Genomic DNA, 18,331 nt, shown 5'->3' with positions numbered 1-18,331 from the left:
AGATTTGCCTCACTGAATGGTCCGATGTAGAGAAGGGAGAGAATGTTGAGGACCTCACTGGAGTGTTTCTGACAAAGGGGGAGAAGGCTGAGGACCTCACTGGATAGTTCGGTGATCTGCACTGGGTAACAACGGAGTATTTCCTGCAGAGAAGAATGCAAGTGCAGAAGACTGAAGATCAAGCCACCAGATAGTCTGGTGCTTGGTTTGTGCACACCGAATTATAGCACCAGAGTATTTCTTGTAGAACCGACTGCAAAGTGTTGAAGAATGAAAAATAACTCATTGGAAGGTCCGGTGCTATGAAGATCAATGCACTGGAGCATTTCTTGCATAGAAGAAGTGGCGCGGTTTGGCTCAAGTTAACCCACCGGCAAATCCGGTGATGGAGTTGAAGATCTCACGGAAGTATCCGGTGTTCACAGATACATTAAGTGGAGTTTCAACGGCTAGTTTCTGATGTTATACTCACCGGATGATTTGGTGTTTGTACTATTGTTCTTAGCGGACCATCTAGTGTTAACAGCTTTTCTGAGTCATTAGTAAAATGGCTAGTTGACGGGTTTGAGCCTATAAGTACCCCTCCATTCAGTTATTTGAAAAGGAATCTCATAGACACTTAAGAAGATATCCAAGCCAACAAAATGCTTAAAGTGATCATCTAAGGCAATTAAGTATAAGATTAGTGTGTGATTAGTGCTTATAGGCCTAGAGAGAGTGTTGCTAGGTGATGACTGCCTAGAGAGTGGATCAAAGAGTGATCTGAGCTTATAACAAGAGGTACGCCGGCGCCTTGGAGTCTTGGTGACTCGTCGACATCTTAGGTCTTGATGGCTCGAGTTTGTTGACCCTCTGACTTAGTGTGGATCGATGAGAAGACACGTGTACGGGGATGTAGAGACCTTTGTTTTGGTGGCTAGTGACCACGATGGCAAGGGACCGAAAGAGAGACTAGTGGTGAGATCTTGCCTTGGTAGCTTGGTGGCTCATTCAACTTGAGGCCTTACCTTGGTGGTTTGGTGGCTCAAGATTCATGACTAGGTACTAACCGAGGGCATATCCTTGGTGGAGCTCCAACGTAGACTAAAAGTGATATTCATGCCATCAATACAACGGGATAAAAATCCCTTATCTCTCTAGCTTATTTATGTTTTCGCATTTTTTCTTACAATTTACCTTGCTAGAATATGTTACAATCCTCTTAAGCACTAGAGTATACACACTAGATAAACCTAAAGTACATTTAGATATAAATAGAGATAGATTTATCTTGTGAAATTTTTAGAGCCATTAGTTTTTAAGTGTTCTAATTCATCCTCTCTCTTAGAACATCACCATTCCTCACAGCCACGACCAAGACATCGACCACCAGAACACGACGTGAGATCCTACAAAGCGATGCCAGCATGGAGGAAAATGATGCCCTAAGTGCTGTCATTGCACGTTCAACCACGAACATGGTTTTCACCTCAAAGACCCCACAATGAAGAGGGAGGGGGGAGCACCTTCGACAAATGCCTCCAAGGAGGAAGCGGCGCCCAAGAGTGGCCATTGTCGGCCCAGGCCAAACACTACAATGCCCAAGAGCGGCCATTGTCAGCCCAAGCCAAACACAGGTCAAGGCTTTTGCCCAAGGCATCCAACCCCCACCCAACGTCACAACTAGCAGGAGCACGCGTCATCCCAACACCGACCACCCTACGCCACAAGGCTCCCTGTGGGCCGAATTGGAGAGAATGAAGACAAATCCGGCAAGGAGAGAAGCCACCATAGCACAAGGGAACTAAGGGCAACCACACCGTGCCCGTAACACTGAGCATCTTGAAGCACATACATTATCACTCAAAGACAACAGCAGCAGCACCACAACAAGCAACACCATAGCAGCAACGAACACACAAGCAGCACCACGATGACACCATCCGAGCAGAACCACAACAAACACACGAGCAAGCCCACGACAGCGGTAGCACAACGAACAGCGACAACCCCACGACACACATAGCACCACAACAACGGCACCACAGCCAAAACGGTAGCACCACGATGGCGACAGACACAACACCACTGAGCACACCACACGAGTGGCACCACCAAGCAGACCACGGCGGCGGCGATTCTCCTACTGCTGCTGAGCGTCACATGCCCGGGCACCCACACCGGCCAGACCAGTGAGCACCAGCATTAGCTCGGCTCCACCAACAACTTACCGCTCGACACCGGCGTCTTCCGCCCTCCCCCGACTGGCCAAATCGCCAGATCCAGCCTCGACGGCTGCTGAGACCACGAGGAAGGGGGGATTGGGCCCCAGTGGCGAAGACGGAGCGAAATTTCAGTTATAAAAAAAAATTATGCCATTCTTGTGCGAATTTTGCTCTCGTTGATTGTAGGATTGGCACAGGTACATGATCCAAGATTGCAGGAGCCAAGATGAAAGATGTAAAAACCAGCAACGCTTGTGCCGAGGGGATAAAAAATAGGCAGTAGTACAAGACTAACATCGAGCATGTACGTGCATCACGTGTAGGTTGCCTCCGGTGGTGCCTCTTCCTTGGTTGCCTCCATCTCTGGATCTGCCTTTGCAGGCTCGGCGGCTTCGGTTTCCTCGGCGTTCTTCGTCAATGCAGGCTTGAGCAAGTTGTTGTAGCTGCCCGTCTCCTTGAACAGCTGCCAAAAGTGGTGCTGGCAGTAGAGGATCCCGTTGAGGGCAGCGTACGAGGCGGTTGTAAGGAGGCACCCGCCGTGAGCGCATTTGAAGCAGGTCTTATGGTAGGGCTCGCTCTCCAAGGTCATCTGCAAAGGAATTTAGATGATCAGACACGCAACTGGAAAGCAAAGCAAGATGGACTCTCCTAATCATGAAATCTGGTGAAGTTTACCAAACATTGAAATGATGTAAATGGACATGCATGTGCATTCTAATTGAATTTTATTCGTCAAAAGGAAGCTATCGCGATTGCTGGTAAAGTAGTTATCGCGATTGCTGGAAAAGTCTACATGCACAAATATACAGCAAAAGGAAGCTATCGCGATTGCTGGAAAAGTAGTTATGTACCTTCTCCAATGGGTACACCATCTTCTTGCAAGCAACACACTTGTCTTGAGTTCCACAGAACATAGAGGATAGCTTGTTGGGGGCCTTAGACTGCATATCACACGAAAAAATATCTATGAGCTGCAATGATAAATTTAACACATATCGTTGATTGCATTCTTTGAACATAGAATGGGCAGCAACGAACATTGAGAACACGGTACCTGTTCATTATTTGCCTTCGCACCTTGAGGGCAAGAAAAGCAATATAGTAATAAGATCGCTATCGTTCTTTCATAACAATCAAAGGGAAAGAAGAGTTATGCAAGTCAAACTTACCTCTAGGGAAGTTTTTGCTGAAGGTGCCTGTCTCCTTGAACAGTTGTTCAAAATGGGTCTTGCAGTAAAGAACCCCATCCATGGAGGAGAAGTTGCACATCTGGGATCAGCACAATTTAGCATCGGCATGCACAACGTATAATTCAGAACATCATAGAGGGGTATCAGAAACTGATACTTTGCATCATGGGGTGCAAACGTCAAGAGGGCATACCGAAAGTGTGCCTTTGCAGTGGCTGCATCTGAAGCAAGACTTGTGGTACGGGATGCTATCTGCAGTGAGAAGATCAATGAAATGCACGATTTTAGCACAAGCCTTGCACTTGTCCTGTGTACCAGAGAATGTCATCTTGATATTCTCAGTGGTGATACCAAGCAAAATATGTTGCTATCAAAAGTTGGCTGGCACAACCCTTCTAATGGTATCAAGATAGCTTGACTTTGGCTCTCAATCTGCAACCCAAAAGATGCAGAAGAAAGCCAAAGAGAGGGTGGGCACAAGAAGTGATGGAAGGCTTTAAATGCAATGCATGAATCCTGATTTGTGGGGGAAAAATTTGGGGGAGAAATAGAAGAGGCTAGGCTCCAAGCCAGAGGAAAAGGTCAGAGAGGTGAGATTAGAAGTGACAAGTCATAATGCTAACTTTGGCACCTAGCCCTTACATGGTTCTAATTTGTAGTTACTCTCCAACACAAAGTGTCCTGCTATATTTAGTGCCCAATGATAGCTAAATAACCACCAATAATCCAAGACATCTGCATAAATAACAGGAAACTAAAAGCCAGTGTTATCTGTCGGTCAATGTATTCTTAGTGCGCCCAGAAAAACACACACAAATACGTGCAATCTTAATAAATTCAGAAAAACACACTAAACATGCTCATGAGCACACATGCTATGAATATCAAATAGCATACACTTCATCAATCATCATACAATGACTAAATGTAAAGAACATGACATTCGCCTTTTGAGAAGTATGGCTCTTTAAAAAATAATGAGAGAAAGGCAAATAAGTTTATATCAAGCTTCACGAGACGAGAACAAAAACTAGCTTTATGAATGATCAATACAGAATTACTACTCTAGTAACTGTGGTCTTTGAACTAGAAGAACAGGAGAAAAAATGGTGAGGCCTAGGATACACATGTACCTACCTTTTGTCTCTCACATAAGTGTTAAATCTTCTTTAGCTCAGGGCCATAAGCAAACTGCAAGCAGGATAAGTGTTAACATCGACAATTTATCACTTTAGTCTCTATCTTTCAACAGGGAATGTGCACACAAACTTTCGACAGGGAATGCAAACGCAAAAGGTATCTGCAATTTGCCACAACAAACATTTATAGAATAGACAATTTAGAAAATATTGCTTTTTCCAGATAAGTATAAATAAATGAGATGACTGATATAATAGCATTCACTGTTTGTACATCCAGAACAAGCAGGGTGAACACGAACACACTCACACACTCAAACTCCCTTGAACTATTATATTCATGCCACAAGCTATAGGAATAAATGAAGAATACAAGTTTACAGTTGATTAGCATCAGAATCAAAGTGCCTTTCAATTTCTTCCATTTTTCCAACCAAGTGGTATATTGTGTATCCCAAACACAAATTACGATAGGCTCCAGTTTATGACTAGAAATACTACATGGCATTGCCGCGCTTCACTTGTTTTTGCTACCTATTGTGTGACCCCCTGTTTGGTTATTTTGTTCTTAAAATCATAACCCACGTTGTAATTCGTATAGTGTCAAATGGTATAGGAATACAGGAAGCATATATTACATATAAAAGGTTCCATGCAATTAAAGGTTCTGTACACTTAAAGAGACATGAGATATTATAAATATTTTAGTTCTTTATTTGAGGCAAAGCAGTCCACGATGGTGAAAACACTGATTAAGATGGGTTTCATTTCCAATCTATATTAGAAAGAGAAAGAGATATATCGTCACGCTCATCCCGGGTGACGGCATCGGGCCCCTCGTCACCGGCATCGTGCGGCAAGTGATGGAGGCGATGCACACGCCGGTCTACTTTGAGACCTATGAGGTCCACGGCGACATGCCCACGGTGCCTGCCAAGGTCATCGAGTCCATCCGCCGCAACAAGGTCTGCCTCCACACGGCCGACGGCGCCGCCACGCCTCCGTGTGGCCCTCCGCTCCCCCGCACCTCCACGCACGGTCCCCCCATCGGCGTGGCCCCTCCGTCGAGACGTGGCGCCTTCTCCTCCTCCTTCTGCTTCCGCCAACGATCACCGCGTGGAATTCGGTGCGATCCGATTGGGGTTTCATTAGAGTTCACCTGAAATTCGAGGCGTGTTTGATTGATTGGTTGGTCTGATTGATTGATCGATCGATCAGAGGACGGCGAAGGGGGAGATGGCGACGTGCAAGGGGTCCTTCGAGTGCATGCTCAGACTGCTCAACTTCTTCCTCACCCTCGCCGGCCTAGCCATGGTCGGATACGGGATCTACCTGCTCGTCGAGTGGATGAAGATATCAGGTGACGACGGTAGGGAATCGCCGGTGGAGGTGCTCGTCTTCGGCCAGCCATTGCTCACAGCCGTGGCGCTGCTAGTGGGGCTCAGCGAGGACGAGCGCTGCGAGAGGCTACACCGAATGCCCAAGCGTGTAGCCAAGGCCTTCCCGACAACACCCGAGGTATGATGGCTTACCCCACCTTCTCTCCTCTCGTCCCACCTAAGTTCATGGATCTGTGCTTGCGTTTTGTGCAAACATGGCATCCTCACCGATCTGTGATCCGCATGTTGGTATACTCACTGTTATGGAGTAGTGCGGCGCACCGCAGTATCCGTCATGCTAGAGCTTTGTTGGTATCTCTACTACAATTTTGTGTGGCATTTGGATACATATGGTATTTGTTCGCATCTCAGGATGAAGGGTTGAGAATTTGGATGAACCTGGAACCATTCACTGCCGAATTCTATCACGGAAGGTAGTTCAGTCCAACTTAAACTGAGTGCAGTTTGGTGCGAGTGGTTGTTCCCACCTGTCATAATCATTGAGCTGGTATAGCTTTACTATTTGGCTACTAGATTGTCATGTGCTTTTAGTTTTCGTAATTGACAAAGCTACGCTTTGAAAATTTAGCAATACTCCACCTAAAAGTCTTTGACTTGAGCATAGTAGCCAAAACATGCTATCACAAACGGGCACAAACATGCAGCACAAACGGTTACTATAATGAGCTCGTGCAATTGTGTTTACTGCAGTGTGAGAGAATGACAGCCATATTGCAAATTTGAAACATAAACATAAAAGGACATTAAATTTCTGCAATTTACCGTTAAGGTTGTTGCTTAGTTATTAATACGCTTTGTCTCAGGTTGCAACACAGAGAATTATGAAATGATGCAAATGAACAGTATTACAGTAATCCAATAGTGACTGAGAAGCCTCGTGTGTGTGTTTGTTTTGTGATTATTATGAATGATTGCCTATTTATTTGCTATTCATTTATTCACACTACTTTGCTTTTTCAGTGCAACCCCTCATCTGAACATAAATCTACAGATGAATTATTGGCCAGTGCTTCCTTGCAACCTTAGTGAATGCCAGAAACCATTATTCGAATTCCTTGTGTCCCTTGCAGTAAATGGTAGTAAAACAACAAAAGTAAGTAATGTTCTTTTCTTTGATTTTTTATTGGAGGGATGTTCTTTCTTTGATTGGTTTAGTACAACTGCAATGCCACTACAGATATTAGATTACTTGAGAATATGCCTATACCTGATTCTTTTGATTTCTGACTCCTTGGGATCGAATTTGAACAACCATGCAAAGTTTTGTCCATCATCTCACCGTGTCTCTTGTAGGCTTCAGAAACATAATTGTTTTGTGTACAACATATAATCGTTCTGTGTAAATTACGGGTTCCGTTGCAATGCACGGGCATTGAACTATAAAATTAAAAAGAAAGAGACCAATCAGTTAGCAGGGTGTTTAGTTTTCCGTTCATTGTCTAAACACAGTTATGGGAAGACAAAATGTCTCAGCCTGTAATAAGCTCCCTATGGATTTGTGAACTTCTCTTTTCTTTTGTTAAGCGAGAGAGCCATGTGAAGTTCTTCCCGTCCAACTTTTCATCATTTGTGTTGTGTCTAGGATGTGTTTTCCTATATGAAGTTGGCGATTGAGCTTTTAAGTGTCAGATGAAGTCTCTCATATGTGCTTCTAATTAAACCAGGATTGTCAAGGTTAACATTCAGTTATCAATTCTTATATTTCTCTATGTCAAAATGTGCCTTCTTATGTGTTGTTGAAGAGCTAAATCGGCACTTCTATTGTTGTGAAAGAATTTTTTCTGCAATGTGATCATTTAAACCTATATGACTGATTTTATTCAGCGATGATTGCAACTGGTATGCAAATATTGGGGATGAGGGTTCCTTTGGAAGGATTCCCTTTCAGATTTCGAATGTAAGCAAGTTTGGTTCTTGTGTTGATGCTACAATTGTTGGTCTGATGCCACCTCCCTTATTAGAATTTCACGTGACTTGCTCGCTCATTATTCTTCTACTGTTTAAATTATCATGTGTTTCTGGATATCACCAGGTGATGATTGCTATATTTTACTGCATATTGATGCACGCAGGCCCAACTCCTTACCAGAGTAAGGTCAGATTTCAAGACTCTATTTCAAGTCAGCCATGGTTGATCATCACCATTGTTTTCAGGTGTCGCTTCTTGGGCACAGATGGGAAACTTGGTCGGCTCGTAATGAATTGGAGAAAAAACCAATAAAAATGGTATGTTCGCATGTTTCCTGCATTGTATTGTACACTTGAATGCAATCATTGTCTGTTGCATCAATATTGCCTTTCTTATGATTTTCTCCCCTGTACTATTGTATTTTGTCGCAATCATACTAAGCAATATCTATGTATATGCTTGATGTCATCTTGTGCAAATTTTGTTTCCGTTGCAACGCACAATCACTCAACTAGTCAGTGTCAAGTGGGAAAGCCGCTGCAAGAGAAGAAATGTAAAAAGGAAAAATCCCTATATCATGGAATAGCAGAACCAAAGAAATAGAAAACAAGCGCGCACTTAACAAGATGTTAGATATTTATTCCAGATAATGGAATAGCAGAATGAAACAAAAAACAAATTTACACATGCATGCACAGTTGCACAAAGGCACACAGATTATGAGGATGAAGAACAATACATGACAATATGAATAATGATGACATAGATGAATCAATGATGGTTACTACAACATATGTGATAAACTGGCAGTGAATTATGCATTTCCATGAGTAGCTTATTATCGAGTGGAACATGGATCAAACACTCCAGATGCACATGATATGATGCAGTAGTGCTGTGAAACATTTGAGAGAATATTACTGAAACTATAGCATACACTTTCACCTGAAATTGAGTCGATGGGTTTTGTTGAGCAGTTTCCCTTAGCCACTTAATTGCCAGTGGAAGAGATTCAAAAACTGAGTTAGTCCTACTGTACTTTGCACCATTTAGACCTGCATCATTCCCATACAAGTCCATATATCATCTTCAAGTCAATGAACTTGTGTTGTTTTAATTAGGAAACACATGGTGGCAATTAAACACAGTTTTACGATGAAGTTTAGAACAACCTTCATTGCTGTGAGGCAGACTTTCCCACACCCTTTGGAGTGATGACTGCCATGGCAAATCAACTTGCTCACGCTCTAAAGGTGGCGATGCAAGGGAACCAAGCTTGTTGTACTTCGATTGATTTGGCACAAATAGAGCCTGCTCAAAGTGGAACCCTGAGCAACATGATTGCTGATCATTATTAAAGCAACAGAAGCATCCATTCAACTCATAATGCAAGTACATTGATCTTGAAAAGTGAGCAAATACAAATTATGACATTAAATTCACACAATACTCAACTTGCTGGTTGGCTACACCATTCAAGGAAACATAAGATATGCTTTCTACATGACATACAAAGCAATTGTTTCAGGAGAATGTTTGTTTTTCCCATACACGTAACTACAGAAGGAAATCATTATATGGTTCAAGATCTTCAAAACAGAAATAAGAAGTTTGATTGATTTACCGTTTTGAGCACACGTACCTACAAGACGTGGAAGTAATCTCTGAGGATCTCTTACAGTCATGCAATTGAACAGGAGAATCTGCAAGCATTCCATAAGAGGATGCTTATAATAATAAAGACAAATAATATATGACTATGAGAGAGAGAGAGAGAGAGAGAGAGAGAGAGAGAGAGACTCAAACATTGATTTAACGAGAAATACTGCCACTGAAAGGCATACCTTCCTATATTGCTGCCACTATGAGGCTGCTCCAAAGAAACTGGTTTCATTCCATCACTATATGTAACATGGGAAAACCACCTTGCAAACATTTCCATGCTTTCTGGGCTATGTGCCCCATCTAAATAGAAAACCAATGAAGACTTGCTGTGCTTATCATATTCTGAGTTCACTTGTGGATCTGGAACAATCTGTGCTCGGCCTTGCAAACAAGCACTTGACAGCCCTTCGATGAATTGATCTGGCAAGGTACCCTGCATTCCCTGGTAGCATGATAACTGATACTAACATAGTTTGACGTGCAATAAATTCGTACCAGCTTGGAGTACTTACAGAATGTTTGGCATGTATTCAGTCCAAATGTCCTTGCCTCTCAAGCCAGGTATTAGCCAGCGCAACTGCAAGGCCAGCATTCATGTATTGGTGCTCACCATGCAGTCCAAGAGGTTGATCTTCTAATTTCTGAGGGTCCAAAGGCTGGACTACTCAGAGAGGAACCTTTAAAAAAATTAAGTTGCTTATATGAAAAACTGTACTGAATTGTAATTATGTTCATGGAGACATTAATAACTGCAAGGCATGGTGGCAATCAAAAGAAGTCCAACATGGAATGTAACATATACCCAATTCAGACGCTCGATGCATCAGTACAGACATTGTCTCTTCTGGCTGTGGAACTGTATAGGCCAGAACTCCTTTCTGTATTGAGGAAAGAGGCCATACAGGAATTAAACAACAGTCAACTTTAACTACAGAATGTGAGCTGAAGGAGATCTGAGCAAATAAAAAATGGTACATTTTTTCTATGTCTTAATAAATATCTTCAGAAATAACTAGCAAAAAACCTTAAGTATTCCAGCTTTCTCTCCAGCAATTTCTCCAAGTGTATTTCCTGCTCATGGGCCAGAAGAAACACTGGCAGCGTCAAACAAGTTTCCTAAGGATGCAAGATTGCAATGTATTCCTTCTTTCAGTTTCAAGACTAACCAAGAATTTCCATATGATCATATCCAAGGGGTGATATTCCACAAACTACAGGTGCTCTGACCTGCAAAAGTTTCAATTTAGATACCAGTTTTGTTCCTCAACTTTTGATCAAGCCAAGATATTGCCAGTGATCTCAACAAGCTGAAATGAAAAGAAACAGCACTCAGCGTGCACCTCAAACAGACTCCATGGAGTACAACTGAACCTAGATGACTAGATGAACAAACTACAGTACAATTGATCTACCATAGCTTGCATGGAGATCCCATCCAGCCTCTATGGAGACAAAGTCTAGTTGCAAATATTCAGCATTCAAATCAGAAAGTCAAGATAACACTCTGACAAAACTTTTACTGGATTACGAGCTTCCTTTTTGGTTGGTGATTATGTCACACGAACAATTTATACTAGTGTGGACTCTTTGACTGGAAAGTGATGAATACAAATGCCACATACCACATTTGTTGCATCATAATTCCCTCCCAAACCAACCTCGAGCACAGCTACATCCACCTGCTTAAAACAGAAAAAAAAGTTTTTAGTACACTGCTGTTAAAGCATCATAAGTCCAATTCTCAAATTTGAGCAATATACAATAGGCTCATCTACCTAAAAATGATAATTCTTCTAAAATAAACTTGGCATATATCTACCCTTTCATAGATTACTATTGATATGTAGTATCTGTCAAGAGCATAGGCTGCAGATAGTTTGAGTGAACATAATGAAAAATATATGTAGGTGGGAATCTTTTAATTCAACAAAGCTATGACATAAGAGATGATTTTCTACAAATTTAGTCTGATATTGAATGAGACAATATCCACGAATATACATCCTTTAAATGGGCAAAATCTTCAAAATCTATAAAAGAGAAAGCTGGGATATGCTTACCCAGACCCTCTACAAGATTGAAAAAGTCTCAGACAAGAAAGTGTTTGCAATATTAACCTATTCGTCTGAAAAGATCTTGAATGCTAGAAGTGCAAGGAACCGAAAGTAGGCTGGCATTGGAATATCATTGCTAGTCTTGTCCTGTAAGGAATATCAAATTCAACAACGTTAATGATCGTTCAATGGAAGACATAAAGCTCGTAGAGAGAGATGATGCATATCCGCTAGTGTTTCTTTATGTTTTCACTACAGTATGATGCAGCCCACTTAGCCATCCTGAAACAAATCAGGTTGATAGTTACCTTCAGTTTGTTCCAGCACCACCAGAAATACCTTATAAACTTTTCTTCCGAAATTTCCAGCCTATAGACTCGTAATAAGATAGGACACTAGGTAAGAACAAGGACACATAGCAATAGCAAGAATTAAAGAAATTAAAGCAACTCAACAATAGAAATGCCCTCAACTATAATTATAACAAGCAAAAGATACCGAGATTCTTGTCGGTGATTATTACATATCAACTATAATTAAACTCCTTGGTGATTCTTGTCGCTTGGTCCATTTGGAAGCTCCGGAATGTCTTTGATGGCGCTCGCCCGGTGGTGCGGGCGCTGCTGGACGAAATCTTAGATGAGGCTAAGCTATGGAGTTTGGGAGGAGCGGTAGGGTGGCGATCCTTGCTGGAGTGAGTACTCGCCTAGGTCGTTAGTTGTTTTCCGTGGCGCGAATGCAAGTTCTAACCAACCCGGCTGTGGGTTCGGCTTTGTACTTAGACTTTTTCTTCTCTTAATATAATGACACGTAGTCCTTCTACGCGTTCGAGAAAAAAAAAAGATACCGAGATGATAAAAAAAAACAAGATTGCAAGACGGTAAGTGAGGAAAGTACCCAACAAGCCAAAATCGCTCGTGGACATCCATCAAGCGCGGTGAGGTGAACAGTCCAGTGCGGAAACCACATGATCGAAGGATTGACTCGGCAAATGTGCATGTTGAACCGTAAAGGATAGAAAAGATGCACTCTATTGCACATTTTGCATTGCAATAATGGCACAGAGATTTCGTAGTATATTGAGCACCAAAACAATCTAAAGAGTGCTTCAATCTATATGGAAACACAAGCCAAATACAATCAATGCAGCCAACATTGGCCATTGAACCTTTGTCATAACTTCATTATAATTACGGCTGTGCATGGTTAACGATAAATAGGCTACTGAAACCGCACTCCTGAAGTCCACCCAACCAGTTCGGAAATTCAGACCAGTTAAGTCTAACACAGCAATGCGACAACACAAGCAGCGCTCATCTTCCCTTTGGTCCCGGCAACGTGCACCACCTTCAACTGCTCGATCGGCTCCTCCAGCTCCAGTATCCAACAACAATGCAACCACACTCCAATCAGAAACAACAACAAGCAGACACGAACCAATCTGAAACCCACCGGCGCCCACCCACCTGCACGTACTTGGCCATGAGCCCCCACCGGTTGCCGCGGTTGCCGGTGTCCGCGCGCACCTTCTGCGTGATCAGCGACGCGAGACACCCGAGCACCTCCTCGTACTCCGCCGACCCCGTGGCCACACTTGCACCCGACCCGCACCACCGAATCATAACACAAGGCGCAACAGAGGCTTAACCGAACGGGTTCGGCTGGCTCACCTGCATGCGCGGCACCGGCCATGGCGCGGGGGAGGAGGAGGAGGGAGGGGCTGAGGGGCGGGCGGAGGAGGAGGGGGATGGGTCCGCTGGGGTTGGGGGAGAGCGGGTGGGGAGGAGCTGAGCGGAGCGGTAGGAGGAGGAGGCGGAGGTGAGCAAGTCGGGGCGGGGGCATGGCGACGGTGGCAGAGGAGGGAGCGGGTCGTGGGCTCGCGCCGCCGCCCGCGCGCATCGCTCGCCGATCATGTGGCGCGGGAGCCGGGAGTGGATCAGCCTGCTTTATGGTAGGAGACGGTCGTCTCGTGTTGGGTCACAACCGAGCAAAAGTTGGGCGGCCTAAGTGCTCTATTGGGCCTTTTCGGCTTTCAGGTTTAGTCGGCTCAGATGGGCATTGATGTTGGGATTCTAGATACATGGGGCATGCATCCTGGCCCATTTGAACTCTCTCTCTAAAAACTACGATTTGAAATATGTCACAGCATGTACAATGGAGTGTTTATAGAAAAAAAATTCTCAATTTCACTGGTACAAGTGCTTAAGCAAAGGACAAGATGCTTACTTAAGCGCAATTGTTTATCTTAGTGCTAACAAGATAGTTAATCATTTTAAGCACATATGGTTTTTGTTTGCATTGTAAATTACAATTTTTATGTATGTGCTTAATACTATCTTTTCTTAAACACCTAACATTGTTCATACCCTTGTTGGTATTTATGATCTCGGTGGCTAACAACCAATCAAATCCTAAGGGGTACGACGCCCACATACGCGCCCTGATCGGGATGCCAAACCAACCAATGATTTAGGTCCCCATAGCCCAGCGCAATATATAAAGCAAAGGGAACCCAACCCTATGGTTGATCTAACGATCTCTAGAAATTGCTCTCACCTCCAACAAATCCCCTGCTCGATCGGCTTGACGTTGGTGCTCACGTGAAGATATACGCCTCTACTGCAGGATCACGCCAGCGAACACCGCTCTCCGTCGATCTCTACATCTTCTACATCTACGCATCTTCATCAACTACATGTGTCGGCCACCTCTACTTCGCCTACACTGACCATCTTTGTCAACCCAGTAATCATCGACGACAACCACACGTCCACGTCGACTTCACCTCACCGTCAAGCACTAATAGCATCTCCCAACGCTAGTACGTCCTAAGGCTTCCAATGTGATGTTTATGTGTTCAATCTAGAGGTTAGTCCTAATGAGATCAAGATTAGAACCTAATATTTGGCACCAAAGTCGAGCTAACCTCGAATTGAACCCAATTAATCATGATTAGATGCCAATTAAGGTCATGTTGATGCCATTAGCTGCAATTAAGCCCTAAAGGAACTTGATTATGCCTCAGTTTTAGTTTTTTGTTTGGCCCAAATTACTCTCCGATTAATGCTCATGATCATGATTTTAGGTTGTTCATGTATGTCTGTGTGTTTATTTGTGCCCTTTTATACTCGAGATAGACTAATTGGTTTCGATTGGGGGATTAAGCTCAGGCAAACATATAAGAAGGAGGGGAATTGGGGAAATCAAGAAAACCTAAGGCAAAACCTTAAGAAATCTCCAATTCCTCTAATACCAAACCCTAATCCCCGATGCCGAACCCTAATCCCCAAAATTTAATCCCAAATTCCCAAATTAGAACTCCAAATCTATGAGGAAGGCAGCGGTTACTCACGTGATCTTGCTCATGTTCTCATTCTCGTTGTCACCAGAGCCACCATGGAGCACCTTTCGCCATTGGTTGCGCACAGACACCTAAGTTCTTGCCGTTGTGCACTTACCTCTCACTGTGCGTGCCACCTCCTTCTCGGAAGCCACCGCGGAAGCGCTCGACGGGCTCGTGCGTGACCTCGATCACATGCGTGCGCCGTCGAGCGGATCCGCAGGAGCATCGCTCCGCTGCTCCAGTGTCACAACTCTATCTTCCTCACAGCACCCCGACTCTCCTCACTCCTCTCTTCTCCATTTTCGCTAGTGGCGTTGCAGCTCCAGACTTCTCTCATGCAAGGCCGTCGTCGCTCTCTCGCTCTCTTGCGTGGTGCTCTCAGAATCAGAGAGAGTGAGTGTTCTAGGGTTAGGGTTCCGACCGATCGGGGGTTTTGATCTCGCGTAATCGCCGGTGGACCGTTGATTTTGATTCAACAGTGACCAAGCACCCTCTCTGTTAGACAGGCCAGCGAGAATAAAGGGCTGGCATGGGGCTCTTTGGGCTATACCGCTTAGCTATGCTTTTGGTCAGGCCAACTTATGGGTTGCGCAATCTGATAGGCCGCTTTTATGAAGGTTTTTGGGCTTCTTCCATTTTATTGATTTATCCAGTGATTTAATAATATTTAACCTTTATGCATTGGATTATACCCAAATCTAATGTTATTTTAATGTACCAAACTTTAAGGTTACTTCTCTGAAATATTTTTTCTAGTGATTTATAACGTTGTTTCTTCATGCACTGTAATTTTTTAATGATAAGTGGTCCAAATAAATAATTTATAATGTACAAATATTCATGATGTCCCAAATAATGATATTTTATGCACCAAAATTTATGAATATTTCTCTAGATAAATTAGAACCAATGGGGAAATTTATTTAGAGAATCTTGATGTTATTTTGGCTATGGTTGCATACTTACCAATATTGTTTGCAATCATGTGCTAAATATTTACCATTAATTTGACAAAGGTCCATAATTACTTTCTGACCAATATTGATTGTAATTGTGTGCTATTTATTTTTCATCTATTAAATTCTTTTTCATTTTCTTCCCAACGGTGATACGGATTGGAATTAAATTTTGTATGATTTTAATCAGACCAACGTAGGGTTAATTTCATACAAATATTATTTCATGATTATTCTCTAACCTTACCAAATATTTTTTTCAACTATTAATGCTTCTTCTGTTACCACCACAATTGACGACATATATCAACTTACGGGAAACAATTTTTCCGCTTGGAAAACTAAAGTGACTATTGTCCTTGGTGTTTTGGACCTTGACTATACAATCAGGGTTGATGTTCCCACTGTTCCCGCCATTGGTGTGGAGAATTATGATAAATAGAAAAAATTGTGATGCACTTTCTGAGAAGTGGGAGCGGTCCAACCACATATCACTTATGATAATAAGGAACTCGATCTCAAATCCTATAAGTGGAGCAATACCTAGCTTAGAGAAAGCTAAGATGTACATTGCAACCGTAGAAGAGAACATATTATGATGATGGCTGACATGGCTGCCAAACTCAAGGGCATGGATATGAAAATTTCTAATGTTTTTCTTGTCCACTTCATTATGATCTCTCTTCCTCATGAGTTTTCTCCATTCAAGATCAATTACAATACTCAGAAGGAGAAATAAACAATGAGTGACTTGAACGTGATATGTGTCCAAGGGGAAGAGAGGCTAAGGGCTGAAAAAAAAGATTTTGTTAATCAAGTAAGAAACCTCAGGAACAAAAGAAAATTTCAAGCGAATTATAAATCTAAGAAGAAGTTGTTTTTCATTGCTAAGCACGACAAGGCAACGCAGAGAGCGCCTCAGGCATCTGCTACTTTTGCCCTTGACACTGTAGAAACTGAGGATGATGACTGCCACTTCTGCAACAAGAAAGGACATTACCGGAAAGATTGTCTTGGGCAGAGTATAATATGCATAAGTGATTTGCCTCGTCTGCTTCTATTGTTAAGGGCAATAAGTTTGGAACATTTTGATATGCGATGTCCAAGAAACCATTATGAAACTGATCAGATAAAGTCGGTTCCTTATGCTTTAGCTGTCATAAGCATTATAAACACCATGTTTTTTAGTTTTCATAACCAGGATACTTAGTAGATATCTGTCAAATCCAGAATTAGACCATTGGAAAACTGTTAAGAAATACTTTTCTATTTTTTTTAAGGAACTAAGCACTACATGCTCGTGTTTAAGAATATGTTTATGATGTGTGTGGACACTAAGGAAATCCACGATATGCTTTATCTTGACCCTCGCTAGAGGAGTTATCTTATGGAAAGCTCTAAACCGACACTTACGATATCGTTAACGATGCAAACTGAGTTTGTAGTATGTTACGAGGCTACCAGGCAGGTTGTATGACTAAAGAACTTATGTTATCCTAGAATTAAGAATGTAAAACATTATTATGAAACACTTATGTTATGCTCAGTTTTCTATGCGAGTAACAACAAGTCGAGTGGTACCGTAAAACACATTGACATTAAGTATTATATTGTGAAAGATTGAATACAGAATCAAACAATCAGTGTTAAGCATATAAATACTGAATTAATACTTGCGGTGTCGCTCACTAAAGATTTACCACCCGAAAATTTTCGCGATTATGTTGCCGATATGGGTTATTGAAAAGCCTATAATTCTAGATAAGATGACCATTAAACAAACCAATTCTCATTAAGTATAAAGTTTTTCCATATCGAGATAAAACAATGCACTGTAGGTACTGAGGTTTCAGTGACATTTTATTGACCATTATAACACCTTGCCTTAGTGTATTATGTTATTGAGAGGTGGGCTTATAATATCAGCCTTTAACAATCAGGGGGGGGGGGGGATGTTGGTATTATGATCTCGGCGACTAACAATCGACCGAATCCTAAGGGAGTACGACGCCCATGTATGTGCCATGATCGGGGGCGCCAAACCAACTTTGATGGTTTAGGTCCCCCATGGCCCAGCACAATATATAAATAAAAGGGAGAGCCGACCCTCTGGTTGATCTAACAATCTCCAGAAATTGCTTTCACCCCCAACAAATCCCTTGCCTGATCGGCTTGACGCTGGTGCTCACGGGAAGACCTACGCCTCTACTGTAGGATCACGCCGGTGACCACCGCTCTCTGTTGACCTCTACGTCTTCTACATCTACACACCTTCATCGACTACACGTGTCGGCCACCTCTACTTCGCCTACACCAACCATCTTCGTCAACCCGGCAATCACCGTCAACAACCACACGTCCACATGTCGACTTCACCTCACCGTCAAGCGCTAATGGCATCTCCCAATACTGGTGCGTTCTAAGGCTTCCGCTGTGATGTTTAGGTGTTTAATTTAGAGGTTAGTACTAAT

At 42.7% G+C, this 18,331-nt stretch overlaps 3 protein-coding genes across 6 annotated transcripts; 1 reads left to right on the top strand and 2 right to left on the bottom strand.

Annotated features, from left to right (window-relative positions):
- Window positions 1–2,357: 2,357 nt before the first annotated feature.
- Window positions 2,358–9,824, bottom strand: LOC133903330 (LIM domain-containing protein PLIM2b-like). 4 transcript variants are annotated; one of them, XM_062344652.1, is made up of 9 exons: window positions 9,687–9,824; window positions 9,485–9,545; window positions 9,015–9,170; window positions 8,788–8,897; window positions 3,588–3,646; window positions 3,374–3,473; window positions 3,243–3,281; window positions 3,056–3,145; window positions 2,358–2,793 (listed from the first exon to the last, which is right to left on the bottom strand). In XM_062344652.1, exons 2-9 carry the CDS (start codon window positions 9,525–9,527, stop codon window positions 2,518–2,520), a joined length of 873 nt encoding a protein of 290 aa, XP_062200636.1. In that variant the 5' UTR covers window positions 9,528–9,545; window positions 9,687–9,824; the 3' UTR covers window positions 2,358–2,517. The 4 variants fall into 4 exon arrangements, with proteins under 4 accessions (XP_062200636.1, XP_062200638.1, XP_062200637.1 ...); XM_062344654.1 differs by lacking the exons at window positions 8,788–8,897; window positions 9,485–9,545; window positions 9,687–9,824 and adding exons at window positions 4,532–4,585; window positions 9,298–9,341 and having other exon boundaries at window positions 3,259–3,281; window positions 3,588–4,129; XM_062344653.1 differs by lacking the exons at window positions 9,485–9,545; window positions 9,687–9,824 and adding an exon at window positions 4,532–4,585 and having other exon boundaries at window positions 3,259–3,281; window positions 3,588–4,129; window positions 9,015–9,044.
- Window positions 5,356–8,277, top strand: LOC133903333 (uncharacterized). Its single transcript, XM_062344657.1, has 2 exons — window positions 5,356–6,051; window positions 8,088–8,277. Exons 1-2 carry the CDS (start codon window positions 5,770–5,772, stop codon window positions 8,196–8,198), a joined length of 393 nt encoding a protein of 130 aa, XP_062200641.1. The 5' UTR covers window positions 5,356–5,769; the 3' UTR covers window positions 8,199–8,277.
- Window positions 9,800–13,506, bottom strand: LOC133903332 (folylpolyglutamate synthase-like). Its single transcript, XM_062344656.1, has 8 exons — window positions 13,028–13,506; window positions 12,881–12,935; window positions 11,130–11,188; window positions 10,674–10,734; window positions 10,532–10,578; window positions 10,310–10,385; window positions 10,020–10,184; window positions 9,800–9,940 (listed from the first exon to the last, which is right to left on the bottom strand). Exons 1-7 carry the CDS (start codon window positions 13,181–13,183, stop codon window positions 10,114–10,116), a joined length of 525 nt encoding a protein of 174 aa, XP_062200640.1. The 5' UTR covers window positions 13,184–13,506; the 3' UTR covers window positions 9,800–9,940; window positions 10,020–10,113.
- Between the last annotated feature and the right edge of the window lie 4,825 nt (window positions 13,507–18,331).

Source organism: Phragmites australis, chromosome 21 (genome assembly GCF_958298935.1).
Source record: "Phragmites australis chromosome 21, lpPhrAust1.1, whole genome shotgun sequence".
NCBI classification, from domain to species: Eukaryota; Viridiplantae; Streptophyta; class Magnoliopsida; order Poales; family Poaceae; genus Phragmites; species Phragmites australis.
This window is presented reverse-complemented; position numbering and strand designations above follow the sequence as displayed.

What these genes read in the sequence shown, in the direction of transcription:
- LOC133903333 (XM_062344657.1), top strand. Translation starts at nt 5,770, where the DNA reads ATGGCGACGTGCAAGGGGTCCTTCGAGTGCATGCTCAGACTGCTCAAC. An exon ending in CCTTCCCGACAACACCCGAG is followed by an intron (nt 6,052 to 8,087) that starts GTATGATGGCTT and finishes CATTGTTTTCAG; the next exon opens with GTGTCGCTTCTTGGGCACAG.
- LOC133903330 (XM_062344652.1), bottom strand. Translation starts at nt 9,527, where the DNA reads ATGACTGTAAGAGATCCTCAGAGATTACTTCCACGTCTTGTAG. An exon ending in ATTACTTCCACGTCTTGTAG is followed by an intron (nt 9,171 to 9,484) that starts GTACGTGTGCTC and finishes CATGTTGCTCAG; the next exon opens with GGTTCCACTTTGAGCAGGCT. An exon ending in ACCCATCGACTCAATTTCAG is followed by an intron (nt 3,647 to 8,787) that starts GTGAAAGTGTAT and finishes TTCTCACTGCAG; the next exon opens with ATAGCATCCCGTACCACAAG.
- LOC133903332 (XM_062344656.1), bottom strand. Translation starts at nt 13,183, where the DNA reads ATGATTCGGTGGTGCGGGTCGGGTGCAAGTGTGGCCACGGGGTCGGCG. An exon ending in TCATGGCCAAGTACGTGCAG is followed by an intron (nt 12,936 to 13,027) that starts GTGGGTGGGCGC and finishes TGGATACTGGAG; the next exon opens with CTGGAGGAGCCGATCGAGCA. An exon ending in TGATCATATGGAAATTCTTG is followed by an intron (nt 10,579 to 10,673) that starts GTTAGTCTTGAA and finishes GCCCATGAGCAG; the next exon opens with GAAATACACTTGGAGAAATT.